At 39.2% G+C, this 15832-nt stretch overlaps 1 protein-coding gene across 1 annotated transcript in view; it reads right to left on the bottom strand.

Moving 5' to 3' along the window:
* Nucleotides 1-15803, bottom strand: part of Lmpt (four and a half LIM domains protein limpet) — a 226708-nt gene extending 210905 nt beyond the window's left edge. Inside the window, exon 1 of the mRNA XM_076321165.1 lies at nt 15744-15803. Within this exon, the coding sequence (XP_076177280.1) occupies nt 15744-15788 (45 nt within the window). The 5' untranslated portion in view covers nt 15789-15803. The remainder of the gene's footprint in view (nt 1-15743) is intronic.
* Nucleotides 15804-15832: the final 29 nt, after the last annotated feature.

Genomic DNA, 15832 nt, shown 5'->3' with positions numbered 1-15832 from the left:
AAAAATGAAACTCGATTTGTTTAGAACGTATAAACATTTCATTAAATCATATATTCTCCATTTTGAAAAACGAAATAACTTTCCAAACAGCCCAATAAATTGTTCAATAATTTTTGTCGTTTTTTTTTCCATTGTAAAAAAATACTATGCTTCAACTTTGAACACGTGTAAATATACGAACGAATCAAGGAGTCTACACGAAACTTCACACACGTTTACCAAACAGTAGTATCATTTTAAAAAAAATAAAACAACGAACCTAATAGCTCCATTTCTTATCCAACGAGGAAACTTATTGAGCAACCTATTGTGTTAACGCGTGAGAATGAAAGGGATTGCGTATGATCCGGAGAGAATCTGAAGTGTTTGGAATAGACGAGCGAGTGAAGTGTGAAAGAAGAGCGATCGAGATAGCACTGTACTGGGAAATTTTCGGCGTACGTGACCAGACGCATTGAGTGAGAGAGATTAAGGATCAGAATGAAAGGGAATGAATGCGTGTGAGGGTATAAGGCGCGAAAGAGGAGCGTTTAGAGCAGGAGAGCGGTCATTGTTGGAAAATTTTCGAAACGTGTCGTGTCGTGTAAAATAAAAACAGCCTAGTTAACGTATATTATTAATTGTGTGCTTTGTTTGCGTTTCGTTCCATTCGATACACCTATATATCCTAGAACTTTATTCACCCTTATTTTATAACTTAAACAAATTCCTACACTATTAGATTTACAGAAACTCGTATGAAAAAATATCAACGTTTCGATTGAAACTTCTACAGAATCTTCTATAAGAAAAAAAGTATCAATGTTTCAATCGAAACTTCTACAGAATCTATAAAAAAAAAGTATCAATATTTCGATCGAAACTCCTACAGAATCTCCTATAAAAAAAAAATTCGTAAATACGGGGTGCGAGTGCACCAGTGTCGAGAACCTCCACCGGTTGAACAATGAACTTTGGTGACGGAAACAAGGAAGCTCGTGTTACTGATAATTGATATCGAAGTCGCGACGAGATTCCTCCGGTTGGCACGAGATAATCGACGATGCCCCGAAGGCGGACGGAATCACGTGTCCGCTTGTGTCGTGCGATCGTTTCGAACGCGATGATTCTCCGCTCGACACGCGGTAACCATGTTCGTACGTACGAGGACTCGTTTAACCGTAAATGAAAACACGGGGAACGACGCTGGCACGATTCCTCGTCGTTTACAAGATCTACTAACCCCCCACCCCACCCCCATCACCCCCACCACTGCCTACGCTCTTTCGAAACCGAATCGGATTTACGTCGATACGTTCGATCAGAATTCGCGTCCAAAAATGGGCACCGTCGTAGATCGCAACACCGCACGGTCTACGGGGAGATCGTTCTTTCGTTGAACAATTTGTTCGCCAGGCGAACGTTTCACCGATGGATCGCTCGCTCGGAGCGAACACGATTTTCCATTCTCGTTTTCCATGAATTTTCCAATCGGATTCGAAACGAGCGACCGGTCATTTCTTTGGGGGAAAGTATTCGATGGAATAACGAAGGATTATTTCAGTAACGCTGTGACGGCCTTGGTAACGGGCGAATGGGGCCCGGACCTCGCGTTTAAGGGGCCCTATGTTTGTTATTATCACATTTTGGAAGAAATGGACGAATGTAATTGTATAGGTGGAAATGTATAATTGTCGTTTAATATTTTCAGAAGTATGCCACTTCGAAAGAATAACCAATGGGGCCCAAACCTCGCATTGAAGGGGCCCTACACTTGTTAGCAGATTTTGGAAGAAATAAACGAATGTAATTATATATGTGGAAATGTATAATTTTTACTTAATATTTTCAGAAGTGCGTCACTTCGAAAGAATAACAAATGGGGCCCGAACCTCGCATTCAAGGGGCCCTACACTTGTTATCAGATTTTGGAAGAAATAAACGAATGTAATTGTATAGGTGAAAATGTATAATTTTTGTTATAATAATATATAATTGTTTATTAAATATATAATTGTTTTGTAATAATAATAATAATAATAATAATAATAATAATAATAATAATAATAGTAATAGTAGTAGGAGCAATAATAGTAATAATATCAATAACAATAATAATAATAGTAGTACTAGTAGTGGTAGTAGTAGTACTAATAATAATAACAATAACAATAACAATAATAGTAATAATATTAATAACAATAATAATAATAGTAGTACTAGTAGTGGTAGTAGTAGTACTAATAATAATAGCAATAACAATAACAATAATAATAAAATTCGTAACTCCAACACAAAGGATGATATTTCCCTTACAGTCGAGCGGCAACGAAATAAAATTTAATTACCGGCCAACAATTTCGGTTAAAATCAATCTCGAACGGTTCACGGTCTTCCCTAAGTTAATTAATTCGAACGTAAGAGTTTCGCGGTTACGTAAACGTGGTCGTATATTATCATTTTCGTCGAACTCTCGATTGTCCGGAGTGGGGGGAGACATATTTCTCCCCTCGAGTTCGGGTCGACTCGGACCCGCGCGAGGATCGGGGAAACGCGCGAGGGTTCGAACCCACGAGTTCACAGGACGTAAACAATAAACCACCGTCTCGTTTCGTAAGAATGTCCCGCGCGGCCCGAGCGTGGCAATCGCGAGCCCGTTTTACGACGTCGCTCCGCGGCCGAATGATAATAATTGACCTAATTGCGGCAAATGAGCCGTTCGACTTAAATACGCCGTATAACTCGCGATTTGCGGGCAACCGTGTTGCGAAATAAGATTAATAGCACCCTGTCCGAGTTGGGAGCCAATGATCGATCGCGTGTTTCATAGTGGTGGCAATTTCGTAAGTCGTAGCAACAATGGCCCCACTACTCCGTTTTTTCAATTGGTCTGGTTTAGACGGTTGGGTTTCGATCGAGGAACACGACGTTGCGTCCAGTTTGGATAGATTTGGAGAAAAGTGCACGTTGGACCTAACCTCGACCTTGTGAATTATTGAAGGGAGCACACCTGTTCGAATTATTTAATTTAGAAAGAAAATTAAAATATTCGGGTGCTCGGGAGGCGTTTCCTTTTCCCAAAATGGAGAATATGTAATTTGATAAAATGTTTATAAGGTGTGAAAAAATCGGTATTCATTGTCACCAAAAAAGACGAAATGACTTAACGAACAATTTGATTACTTCAATTCGTACTTAATCTATTCAGGGAAGCTACTTTGTTTTCGATGGGATTGATTTATGAAATGAGGAAATTACTTTTGAATGTGTTAATTAATTTGTAAATATTGTGAAGAAATGTGTGACACATTGTGCAAAAATATGTGAATATTTTTTATCGTTTTTGTTACGGGGGTTATATTACCTTATTCGTAAAAGTTTCAAATTGAAGTATTTTCATTATTCGTGTTAAATTCAATTAGATCGTTTTTATTTCGTTTCCGCCTTTCGTTGCTCGTAACCGTATCAATTCACCTACATTTGAAACAAAAATTTGAAGATTTCTAATTACGAAACGAATTTTAAAAATTATCATAAAAATGGAGGGTCGTATTACCACCCCTTTGTGCGAATATATTTGTACAATTAGAATAATTTTTAAATGAATTTCTCTCATTATGTCATTATTCGTTACTTTTCTCTTATTTCCAGACATAGAACCACCCCAACACCATCAGTGCCACAAATTTTGGCCCACAGTATGTACATATACAATCAGAACCCAAAATCTCCCCAATAGAATTATTACCAAAAATTTCGGCCCACAATGTATACGCATACAATATACTTTTCTCAAAGACGAAGTGTCTCCGATGCAATATCATCATTCGTTACTTTCCCCTCGTTTCAAGAATCATAGAATCTCCCCGATCCCGTTAGTACCACAAATTTTGTTCCTCGATGTACACACGATCCTCTCCCGAAAATTAGAACACTCGGGCTAGAACGTTCTGGCTAGAACGCTTCTATCCTTCCCCCACTCCCGCTCCCCAGCTCCTCGAGATACACGGTCGCGTGGATTTTCAATTTCAGTCACGTAAACGTCACGGTGGTTCGCTATCCGCAAGCACGGGCCGAGCCGTGGGCTCCGTGAAAGTCCTCCCCTCCACTCGCTCTCTCGAGTAACGCGAAACTGAAGTTCGATCGAAAAACGAAAAAGAAATAGAAGAAAAAGAAGAAGAAGAAGAAGAAGAAGAAAGGAAGAAAGAAAAAAAGAGATAAACGGGGAAAGAAACCGAGCAGAGTGTACGCAGGTGGGGAGGGGAGAAAGAAATAGAGTCCGGACGAATGGTTTTCCGTTGCTTTCACTCGCGAGCTCTCGAGATAGGAGACCAAGACCAGACCAGGCCTTCGGAGCGTGGCCGCAGCACGCGCGACTGGTTTACTGCATCTTAATAACGGCGAGACCTTGCGCGCTAACCGTGAGTCGTCTAAGCAAAATATTGAAACGAGATCCCACGGCGTGCCAATTTAATTAGCGACGCCCGCCGCGGCGGAGAAACCGTCCAATCGGGACTCGTCGTCGTCGTAACCGTCGCGAAGGATAAAGCGGGGGCGCCGTGGACTAGCGAGCGCGTACGGGAACGTCTTCGTACGGTGTCCCGTGGGCGGCGCGGGACTTCGGGTTACACCACGGACCCTTGGGAAACGGATTTCAATTCTACGTAAGCTTCGTCTCGCTCCGGGGGAACCGGGGGCTTTTGTATTCCTCGCGACGGAATTTTTACAATTTTCTTTCGTTTCGACCGATTTGGAAGTAAGCGATCGTGAGGGGAAAAATTTGGATTTTTATTTCTGGAGACACCGATTTTTTTTAAGTGTGTTTAACACATTAGTGACACATTACTTGTATCACCGTCGAAGAAGGATGATTAATTTATGAATAAAATATACCGAGTTATTAGGAGCTTGTATTCTCTACCAATTTCAAAATTTTGTTTCGTTTCGGTCGATTTGGAAGTAAGCGATCGTGAGGGGAAAAATTTTGTTTTTTATTTCTGGAGACCCCGATTTTTTGAGTGTGTTTAACACATTACTTATATCGTCGAAGAAGGATGATTAAATTAAAAAATAAAATATACAGAGTTACTGGGGGAAGTAGAGAAAAGAATTTTGGAGTAAAATGGAAATGAAGTGATTTTTATTTTTGGAGACACTGATTTTTAGAGAGAATTTAATACACTACTTGTATCGTCAAAGAAGGATGATTAAATTAACAAATAAAATATACAGAGTTACTCGAGGAAGTAGAAAAAAAATTTTGGAATAAAATGAAGATGGATGATTTTTATTTTTGGAGACACCGATTTTGGGTGTTTAACACACTACTTGTATAATCTTAGAAGTGTGATTAATTTAACGAGTAAAATATACAAAGTCTGACGAGTTTACGAGTTAGAAGATATCTTTCCACGCCAAAAATCCACTGTTCCTCCATTTCTACTTTTAAAGACACCAATATTGAAGAACCGCGATCAACGCGCTTGCATCTCTTCCGAAGAAGATTACGAAACGCGGAGCGTGTATTGAGAAACAAAAGACTCTGTCAAAGTTCAGAAAAATTTTCTTTCGTTCCACTTTCGCGCGCAAGAAAGTTACAAAGTGCAAGGAAAATCAAAGGTGGCCGCGTTTCCACTTTCGGGGAGCCCAATTTGGAACTATTCTCATCGACGCGCTTCTGTCCCTTTTCAGAAGTGTCATGGAACGTCGAAGGGTGTTCATTACAAAGAACGCAACACGTCGCGTTGCACACTTTCCGCGTCCATTCGTCTAGAAGCCGCGACTGAACATCGCGAGTTCAAAGTGCGAGACAGAGTCAACGTCACGTTCTCCAAGACGAGATAACGAGCCGGTCAAAATATTGGCTTTAACTTTTAGGAGGGTACTCGAAATCGGTCGCGCGTCATCCGTCTCCGAGAGATTTAACCGGTGAGTCAACCGCGTAGCTCGACAATTTTCATCGATTATCGTATCCGTGGATAAACCGCTCGCGCAATCTGGTACCGTGATTATCGGGTTCGAACTGGCCCGCTGCGATGCAATTGTGAGACGTCAGGAATGGATGAGTGAATGGTTTTAATTTTGTATTGAGATTCAAAAGAGAATTTGAACACGAGTGATTTAAAGAAATGTGATTTAAATGATACATAGAAATGTGATTTAAATGATATGTAGAACTGTGATTTAAATAATATGTAGAAATGTGATTTAAGTAATAGATAGAAATGTGATTTAAATAATATATAGAAATGTGATTTAAGTAATACATAGAAATGTGATTTAAGTAATATATAGAAATGTGATTTAAGTAATACATAGAAATGTGATTTAAATAATATATAGAAGTATGATTTAAATAACATATAGAAATGTAATTTAAATAATATATAGAAATGTAATTTAAATAATATATAGAAATGTGATTTAAAGAATTATAGAAATGTGATTTAAATAATATATAAAAGTGTGTGTATGTGTGTGTGTGTGTGAGTACCTCTTTCTTAAAAATTCAATAATATTTTATGAAATGTGTAACATTTTATGTTATAAATTGTATAGCAACACAGTTTCCAAAGTATTCGCGGATTTATTATTTCGAATAATGCGCGGGAACCAAGGTTGTCAATTGGTTAAAACGATTAAGAAAAGATAAAAGTACAATAATTGCATAAATACGTAAAAGTCGTAACAAGTAACATAAATCTCGTTTCTTGAACTTGCTGTGCAGGGTATCTCAAGTTATACTTCACCGATTGACTTCAAATTTGCACAGAATCTTCAGCAGACGTGCCGTTATCGCATGAAATGCGGTTTTTAAAAAATGTTTCTTCATAAATCTTCATTTTGTCTCTATGGACCCCCTTGGTAGTCCTAGTGTTAAGTAAGCTAAAGCTTATCTCGTACTTGTACATTTCTTATACAATAAATCTTCATTTTGTCTCTATGGACAATTATATTTCTTACACAATAAATCTTCATTTTGTCTCTATGGATCCTCTTGGTAATTCTAATGTTAAGTAAGCTAAAATTTATCTTGTACTCGTACACAATAAATTCTCTTGTTGTCTCTATGGACAATTATATTTCTCACACAATAAATCTTCATTTTGTCTATGGACCCCCTTGGTAGTCCTAGTGTTAAGTAAACTAAAGCTTATTCCTTACTCGTACACTTCTCACACAATAAATCCTCATTTTCTCTCTATGAACAATTATAATATATTTCTTACACAATAAATTTTCATTTTGTCTCTATGGACCCCCTTGGTAATTCTAATATTAAATAAACCAAAGCTTATTCCTCACTCGTACATTCCTCACACAATAAATCCTCATTTTCTCTCTATGGACCCCCTTGGTAGTCCTAGTGTTAAGTAAACTAAAGCTTATTCCTTACTCGTACACTTCTCACACAATAAATCCTCATTTTGTCTCTATGAACAATTATATATATTATAATTATAGAATTATATCTCTTATTATAATATAGAATTATAATATATTTCTCACAATAAATTTTCATTTTGTCTCTATGGACCCCCTTGGTAGTTCCTCACTCGTACATTTGTCACACAATAAATCCTCATTTTGTCTCTATGGACCCCCTTGGTAGTCCTAGTGTTAAGTAAACTAAAGCTTATTCCTTAATCATACATTTCTCACACAAGAAATCCTCATTTTGTCTCTATGGACCCCCTTGGTAGTCCTAGTGTTAAGTAAACTAAAGCTTATTCCTCACTCGTGCATTTCTTACACAATAAATCCTCGTTTCGTCTCTATGGGCAGCCAGAATCGGTAGCGGGACGTTCGAGCCTACCCGAAACGCGACGCTTCTTGGTCGTCGAGCAAAAAGCGCGAGAGAAATCGCGGGGCGATCGCGTTACGAGATTGCACGGCGTTCGTCAACGCTATTTATATCGGTTACACCGACTTCCTCCCCAGGGGTAACGTTATCGTCCGGCCGCCATGCGTAAACAGCATTTCGGAGACATCGGACTACGCCTTCTTCTCCTCGCCCGCGTCCTCGTTTTTCTGCGTGGCTACGCAAATTCCACGATCGCGAGTCTATGCAGAGTACGCGCCCGTGAAATCTGAATCCTCGCCACTGACTCGAGATCGTCTCTTATCGGCTCCCCCCACCCCTATCTATTCTGGATGGACCGTGCAAATTTTCTCGCGCCCCGATTTCGAACGAGAGTAAAATGAAAAGTTTATCTGGATGAGCTATCGATCGAACGGGACGAACCGTGATACCGGTACGTGATTTCTTGTACGGGACACGTGGTACAGATGGAAAGTTGAACACTCGACGCCGAAAGGGGGGAGCGGTGCGAATTTTCTCGCGCCGCGATTCCGAAGGAGAGTAAGGTAAAAAAGTTTCTGTGGATAAACCATCGATTGAACGGACGAACCGTGGTTCTGGTACGTGATTTCTTGCATGGGGCACATACCGTGGATGGAAAGTCGAATGGTCGGTGATCTACGGTTGGAGAAACCGGGGGCCATGAGAATTTTCGGAAGAATATTTTCGAGGAAAGGGAAATCTAGATGTAGCATCGTAACATGGCAAAGGAGTGTATGGAAGTTGAAAATATGTTTTTGAATTTTTCAAGTAAAATGTTAACATTTTGCAAAAGTATGGAGTTAACTTTTTGTAAAGTGAAAAGTTAATATGTTGAGCAAGTAGAAAGTTAACACTTTGAAAAGAGTAAAATGTTAAAAGATTTTTAAAGAAAGTAATCCATGAATATAGGTACCAGCATCGAACAAAGGTATGGCAACAGAGTACGTGGAAGTTGAATATCCCCATAGAAATTTTCGATTAACGTTTTAAAGGAAAATAAAATATGAAATGGAGCAAACATATATAACGCAAAAAAGAATGTAATAATTTATACAAATACGAAGTTGAATATTTGACACCCCTAGAATAGACGTTCCTGTACTTGAAGGGCCCTGAAGGCACCCTATATTTGCGAGGTCATCCAAATTTTCGAAGGAACGTTTAAAATAATATTGAAATACGGATACAGTTGTATCGAACAATATATAGGTACTAAAAATTATCCCATACTGTCCACATTCCATTTACTTATGGTGTGGATGAGAGAAAGAGAGATTGGTCTTAGAAAGAAGTATTCTTATATGGAACACGCGATATAGATGGAAAGTTTAAAGATCCGTCCTGAGTAGGCGGACCTTTCTCGTCGTACCCTATTCGTCAGAATACCAGACCACGCCCATTGGTCGATGCTCGACCAGTTAACGATCGTTGGTCTCGATTCTAGGTAGGTAAATAGTCGTCATCCTTTGCTACTCTTATCTAAACAGTATCGGATGACACCGCATAGCTAAGCTACGAGGCCTAAGCGATAACCTAATCGTCTGGTCTCGTCCCCACCACGCCTCCTCGCTCAGACCAAGGATCTTATTAAACTTGTTGAGCTGTAGCTTCTTACGTAACAGACATGCATCTACTTTGGCACCTTCCTGAAATGCAATTACTTAGTACACATCGCTGGATAGATCTTACCAAGGCTGACTAAAACGATACTACTGTCTATTTTTCCCAAGATCGATCTCTCTTTCTCCCATCTACACCACAAGTAAGTGGAATGTGGACAGTGTGGGATAATTTTTAGTCAACCTCGACCTAATACCGAATCCTTCTTTCTCACATCTATACCTAGCTTAACAAACTCAAAGTAGAAATACTTCTTATAAATCCCACTTCTGATGAATCCTGGAACTACTACCTCCTAGTTCCCTAAGTGAATCTTAGGGAACACACAAATAGGGTCTCGATACTGAATCAATCTTTCTATATTCAACTTAACAATCTCAGGATAGAAATAGTTCCACTTATAAGTCCCACTTCTGACGAATCCTAGACCTACCACCTCTTCATTCCCTAACACTCGCCAGGCTCGCGCTTAAAAGAGCCTTAAGTGTTTTCTAAAGGAAACAGGTGTCTGTGCAACTCATCCTAGATCAAGCTTTCTCTCATCTACACTATAAGTAAGTGATATGTGGACAGTATGGGGTAATTATTAGTCAACCTTAACGAAGATTCATCACATCTGACCTAATACTAGCTCTTTCTCCCATCTACACCTAGCTCAATAATCTCAAGAAGGAAATAGGTGTCTGTGAGATCCAATATTGGATCAATCTTTCTTCCCTCAACTTAACAATCTCAGTATAGAAATAGTTCCACTTTTAAACCCCACTTCTGACGAATCCTAGACCTATCACCTCCACGTTCCCTAAGACCAAGGCTAACGCTTAAAAGGCTGTTCTTTCTCTATCGAAAAACGTGGATTTTCAATATCCCTTCGCACGGTTGTTTACCAGGTGAGGTTTTCTCGTCAGGACGAGGGTCTAACGTGTCGTGCAGCTCGGATCGAGCTCTGCCTCGAAGCGGAGTCGCGTTGCCATAGGCTGGCGCAGGTATCGCGTTACCTCGGTGCACCGGCCTCGGCGTTAAGACACCTAATTGCACGTTATGTTCGACGCGCACGTACGCACACACGCGTGTCCCTTACCGAATGGTAATACTCTCCCGGTGGCCACCACCAGCGACAGGAAAGTGGGTGAACCCGACTCGCATTTGCGGCGAGAGGCCGGTGTATACACGTTTCCCTTGTCGTCGTCGTCGTAGTCGTCGTAGTCGTCGTCGTAGTCGGTCTCTCGACCACTCTCTCCACCTTTTTCTCTTTCTCAGTCCCGGCGTGCTTTCCCGAGAGGATCTCCGGAAGGAGACGCGACTCGGACGTCCGAGTGACGTCCAATTAAAACAGCGAATTTTTCGCTCGGTTCTTTTTTTTTCTTTTTTTTTTAGAGAAAGCTTGTTAATGAGCTTGGCAGTTAATTATCCGCGCAAAACCCTGGGATTCGGGTTTCGCGCGAGATCATATCGGATTCGATCGTCCATCGTTCCGCTTGTAAGTAATAACACGAAAATTGAAACACGCGCGGAAACGTTCGAATCGCGCGCGGAAACGTTCGAATTGCACGTGAAAACGTTCGAATCGCGCGATGGGTATAGCTCGAAGCTCGAAAGATGACTTTTGGATCGACATTCAACTCTTGCTACGGTTTGTCTATAATCTGGGTATTCTGAAGTGTTTGGATAAATTAAACACAACGACAATTTAGGTACTGGACTTTCTTTTTTAGTATTTCTCAACCTTTTTGCGATTTACCATGTGCTATTATAAGAAATTCGAGAGAAGAGTAAGTATTTGTAATAAAATTACCAAACATGTGGAACAATTACTGCGGAGGAATTATACGTTTTTTGTATTTATTTAGGAAATTTTCTACGGTTTGTTCGTAGCCTGGGTACCCTGAGCTTGGATAAATTAAACACAGCGACAATTCAGGTACTGTACTTTCTTTTTTAGTGTTTTTCAACCTTTTTACGATCTACTATGTGCTACTATAGGAAATTCGAGCAAAGAGTAACTATTTATAATAAAATTACCAAACACGTGGAAAACTTACTGTGGAGGAATTTTTGTATTTATATAGAATTTTTTCCAGGTGAAAATAATCGAAATTGCAGGAGTTATAGTCGTTTTAATACAGATTATTGACATAAGGATTAATTATCTACATCGTTGTATTAAAAGGGTACTTTAGTTTGCATTGCAATTTTTTGTGGGTTTATGGAATATATAGAAACTTTTCCAGGTAAAAATAATCAAGATTAGAAGAGTTATAGTCATTTTAGTACAGATTATTGACATAAAAGTTAATTATCTACATTGTTGTACTTTAGTTTGGAATGCAACTATTTGTAATTTTAAAAAATATAGAGAATTCTTTACGTTGCAAAAATAATCAAAATTAGAAGAGTTATAGTCATTTTAATACAGATTATTGACATAAAAGTTAATTATCTACATTGTTGTATTTTAGTTTGGAATGCAACTATTTGTAATTTTAAAAAATATAGAGAATTCTTTACGTTGCAAAAATAATCAAAATTAGAAGAGTTATAGTCATTTTAATACAGATTATTGACATAAAAGTTAATTATCTACATTGTTGTACTTTACTTTGGAATGCAATTGTTTGTAATTTTAAAAAATATAGAGAATTCTTTACGTTGCAAAAATAATCAAAATTAGAAGAGTTATAGTCATTTTAATACAGATTATTGACATAATGGTTAACTATCTACATTGTTGTACTTTAGTTTGGAATGCAATTGTTTGTAATTTTAAAAAATATAGAGAATTCTTTTCGTTGCAAAAATAATCAAAATTACAAGAGTTTAAGTTACTCTGGTTACTTTTTTTAAGAGGAATTTGGGTATCCAGTTACAGACAAGGGTTAAGGGGAATCTAGCACCATGTATAAGGGGAATGTGGACAGCGTCGAGCAATATTTGCTCGGTCGTAGACCTTTGAAGACTGACCAAAACGTCTGACCCAATACGATTCGTATTTTCTTCCGCGGGTCATCTTCTCAGTTACGCTCAGTACAAATGACTTCGCAGCGACTCAAGTGTTTCGTCATAGTGTGAGAACAGTTCGAGAAAAGTTCATAGCATGCTTCTAAATTAAAATAATTCATCCAGATAATAAAAAAAAAGAAGAAAGTGTTTTATACCATTATATAGTGTCAAAGTCAAACATTGTCAAAGTAAAAATTTACTGCGTCTCACTCTGAAACGTTCAATTGCCTACAAAAGTATTAAAATTGTTTACACTGAAATTTTTGTTAAAATAGAATTTTTTGATTGCTTTTTTATTATTATTCTTTTATTTACGAGCTAGTGAGCCCATTTTAACTTTACCAGCGTCCTCTAAGTACTTCGAGTTTAAATCCCTCAACGAAAACTTCTTTCAGGGAAATTTTCCTCGAACGATACCTCTCAATGAATAAAAGAAAAAGGTGGACTCGGTACAGTTGCCATTTTCAAGGATAGAAATTCATTTCCACGGCCCGTTTCCGCTAAACCACTTCCCTGTAATCTTTTTTTCATCGTTCCCTCTCGAAAAAAAAAGAAAAAAAAATGCGCAACGTTCTCTCGTTTCGCGTTTTGAATATTTAAGGACAGTTACGGACACGCTTTTAAACATTTCCACAGCAACTTGTACGTATATCGTTCGTTTTATTTTGCTCTTTATTATTTCAATCGCCGAGCACGATTTAAATTGTTTTTCCGTGTTGTGAAGGGCTCGCACCGGAAAACGTGAAACAATCATAGTTTGTAAAAAATTTATCACAGGGATACGATTGAAAAATATCTACTCGTGTGTATTAATATACGCTGTTTACAAAGAGCAAAAATATTTTTCTTTTCACCGGAAGTTCGTTCTCCATTAAAAATAACGCTCTTATCCCGAGATCGAATTAAATAACGGAGCAAAAATCACAGACTTTATATTTTAAACTTTATTTTTTAAACAAAGTGAAAATCAGTGATACAATAACTTAACCCTCACCCTTTATTTGTTCTTCATATTTTTGTATACAAATTAAAGATAACGCTCGTTGTGCTCGTTAAATCGTACTTAAACTTTATTTAATTATTAGTTGTATTCTTTTATCCCCTCCCTCAATTTGTTCGTTGTATTTTTCTACAAAAATTAAAAATTTACCACGCTCATTACGATCGTGAGATTTGTACTCAGAACCATTTCCCTCCATTTGTTCTTTGTATTTTTTTTATAAAAGTTACTTTGTAAATATTCTTTTCTAAGTATTCTTTTATAAAAGTTACTTTGTAAATATTCTTTTCTAAATATTTCCTTATAAAAATTACTTTGTAAATATTCTTTTCCAAGTATTTTTTTATAAAAGTACACTTTGTAAATATTCTTTTCCAAATATTTTTTTATAAAATTTTCTTTTTAAATATTCTTTTCCAAGTATTTTTTTATAAAAGTTACTTTGTAAATATTCTTTTCCAAGTATTTTTTTATAAAAGTTACTTTGTAAATATTCTCTTCCAAGTATTTTTTTATAAAAGTTACTTTGTAAATATTCTTTTCCAAATACTTTTTTATAAAAGTTACTTTGTAAATATTCTTTTCCAAGTATTTTCTTATAAAAGTTACTTTGTAAATATTCTTTTCTAGACTACAACTTGTAAGTATTATTTTCTAGAAGTTGGATCACACGATACTCGCGGACGTTACGAGTCGGGAGATCGTTTCCTCGTCGAAATTGTTCCGAAATCGCCGAAGAAAAAACGCACACGGAAGTCACGGTTTGCCGGATTCTACCAAGTTCACCGGCGAGGTAGAATCGACACGCGAGGTTGCACGGTATAAATCCAGCCGCGATCGATGTCCTCTTGGTAACGAGACCCGAGGACATTCCGTTTCGTCGGATGGGCCCGGAGAGACTCGAGAGTGGAAAAAAACCCCGCGAGACGCACCGTACTCAATTTCCTATTTTTGTACAGATTCGTCGATAAATCGAGCTATTCCGTGCACCTTGAAACCGACGTGACCGTTACCCCCACCCCTGTACACGGAGAATTAAACTCCATTGGACGCGAGTTCATCGATATTGGTGTTTGCCCCCCCCCCCCCAAAAAAAGAAACAATCGTCCAACATATTCCGTGCTCGATAGTCGAGAAATCAAAACGCTCCGTCGAACTACCGATTTAACTATTGCCCATTCCTCCGTGCAAGAAGAAATTGAACGCAATCGTGAACGTTAACGCGCGAGATTCAACGTCGATGTCAGCTTAAAATAAATTTCTCTCGAAATCACCGAGACGCGTCTTACCGAGATTTTAAATTTTGCACAGATTCGTCGAGAAGTCGAGTCATTCCGTCGATCTTCGAATCGATTCAACCGTTACCCCCTTCTCTGTACTCGGAGAAATTGAAAGCGATTGGACGCGAAATTCAATCGATATTAGTGTTTGCTTGAATAAAAAAAAAGGGGAAAAAAACGCGCACACACGTACCGGACGGTTTGCCCGCTCAAGGACGAGCCGCATTGCGGAAAGAGGGGAAGAAAAAAAAGATATTCGACGTGGGAAAACGGCTATCGGGGCCACGGATAGCCGCGACGGACTAGAGAACGCAGAAACAACGATAGAAACTGTACGATCGTTCGCTTCTTGCGAGAAGTAACGACCTCGTTCAAGGGCGCCGTACGTACTGGGTTACGCGGGCCAAGGTCGTCCCGATTACGTCTGCACGCATGTCAAACGATGCTTTTTAAACAACCTTCACCGCCTCGGTTTACACCGTCGCGCGCCGATAACCTCACAAATCGAGTCGCGCCCGTGTTCGTTACAGTCTCCCGATCGTTGTGTTTTATCCCCGTAGGAATTGTCCGGCGCGCCTACCACCGACCCGAATCCGTCGTGCATTGTTCGCGACGTTCGTTTTCCGCGATCGCGCGAACGAAATACCGCTACGGGGCGCGTACGTTCACGCCGCGATAAATATGTATCCTTACGACGCGGCGCGGCACGGCGCGAAGAGAAGGTTTTTTCGGCGTGCCTTCTGGCCTTTTCCCCATTCATCTCGACTTTGCCACCCGTCGCTCCCTACCACCCTCCCCCCCTCCCGTCCCGCGCTACGAAACAAAGAACACGAACGTTCGAAAACTTGCACGACGCTAAATGCGGCTACGTTCACTTCGTGCCGCCAGCGTCGCTAACAACTCGTGTTAGAATCGCGAGAACAGTCGATCGTCGACGAGTCCTGTGCAAGCTCGATCAGGAATTGATACACACACACGGCCGCTTATAAACGATTCGCGCGTTACAGGATTGTAAACTCACCTTGACGTCGAAGGCGTCGGTAGGCATTAGCTGCACGCCGTTCATTCTCGCCGTGCTCGTCACTCCCCCAAAAGTCAAGACACTGTTTC

Source organism: Ptiloglossa arizonensis, chromosome 1, assembly GCF_051014685.1.
Source record: "Ptiloglossa arizonensis isolate GNS036 chromosome 1, iyPtiAriz1_principal, whole genome shotgun sequence".
Classification (NCBI taxonomy): Eukaryota; Metazoa; Arthropoda; class Insecta; order Hymenoptera; family Colletidae; genus Ptiloglossa; species Ptiloglossa arizonensis.
Note: the sequence above shows the minus strand (reverse complement) of the source record. Positions and strands in the feature narration are given on the sequence as shown.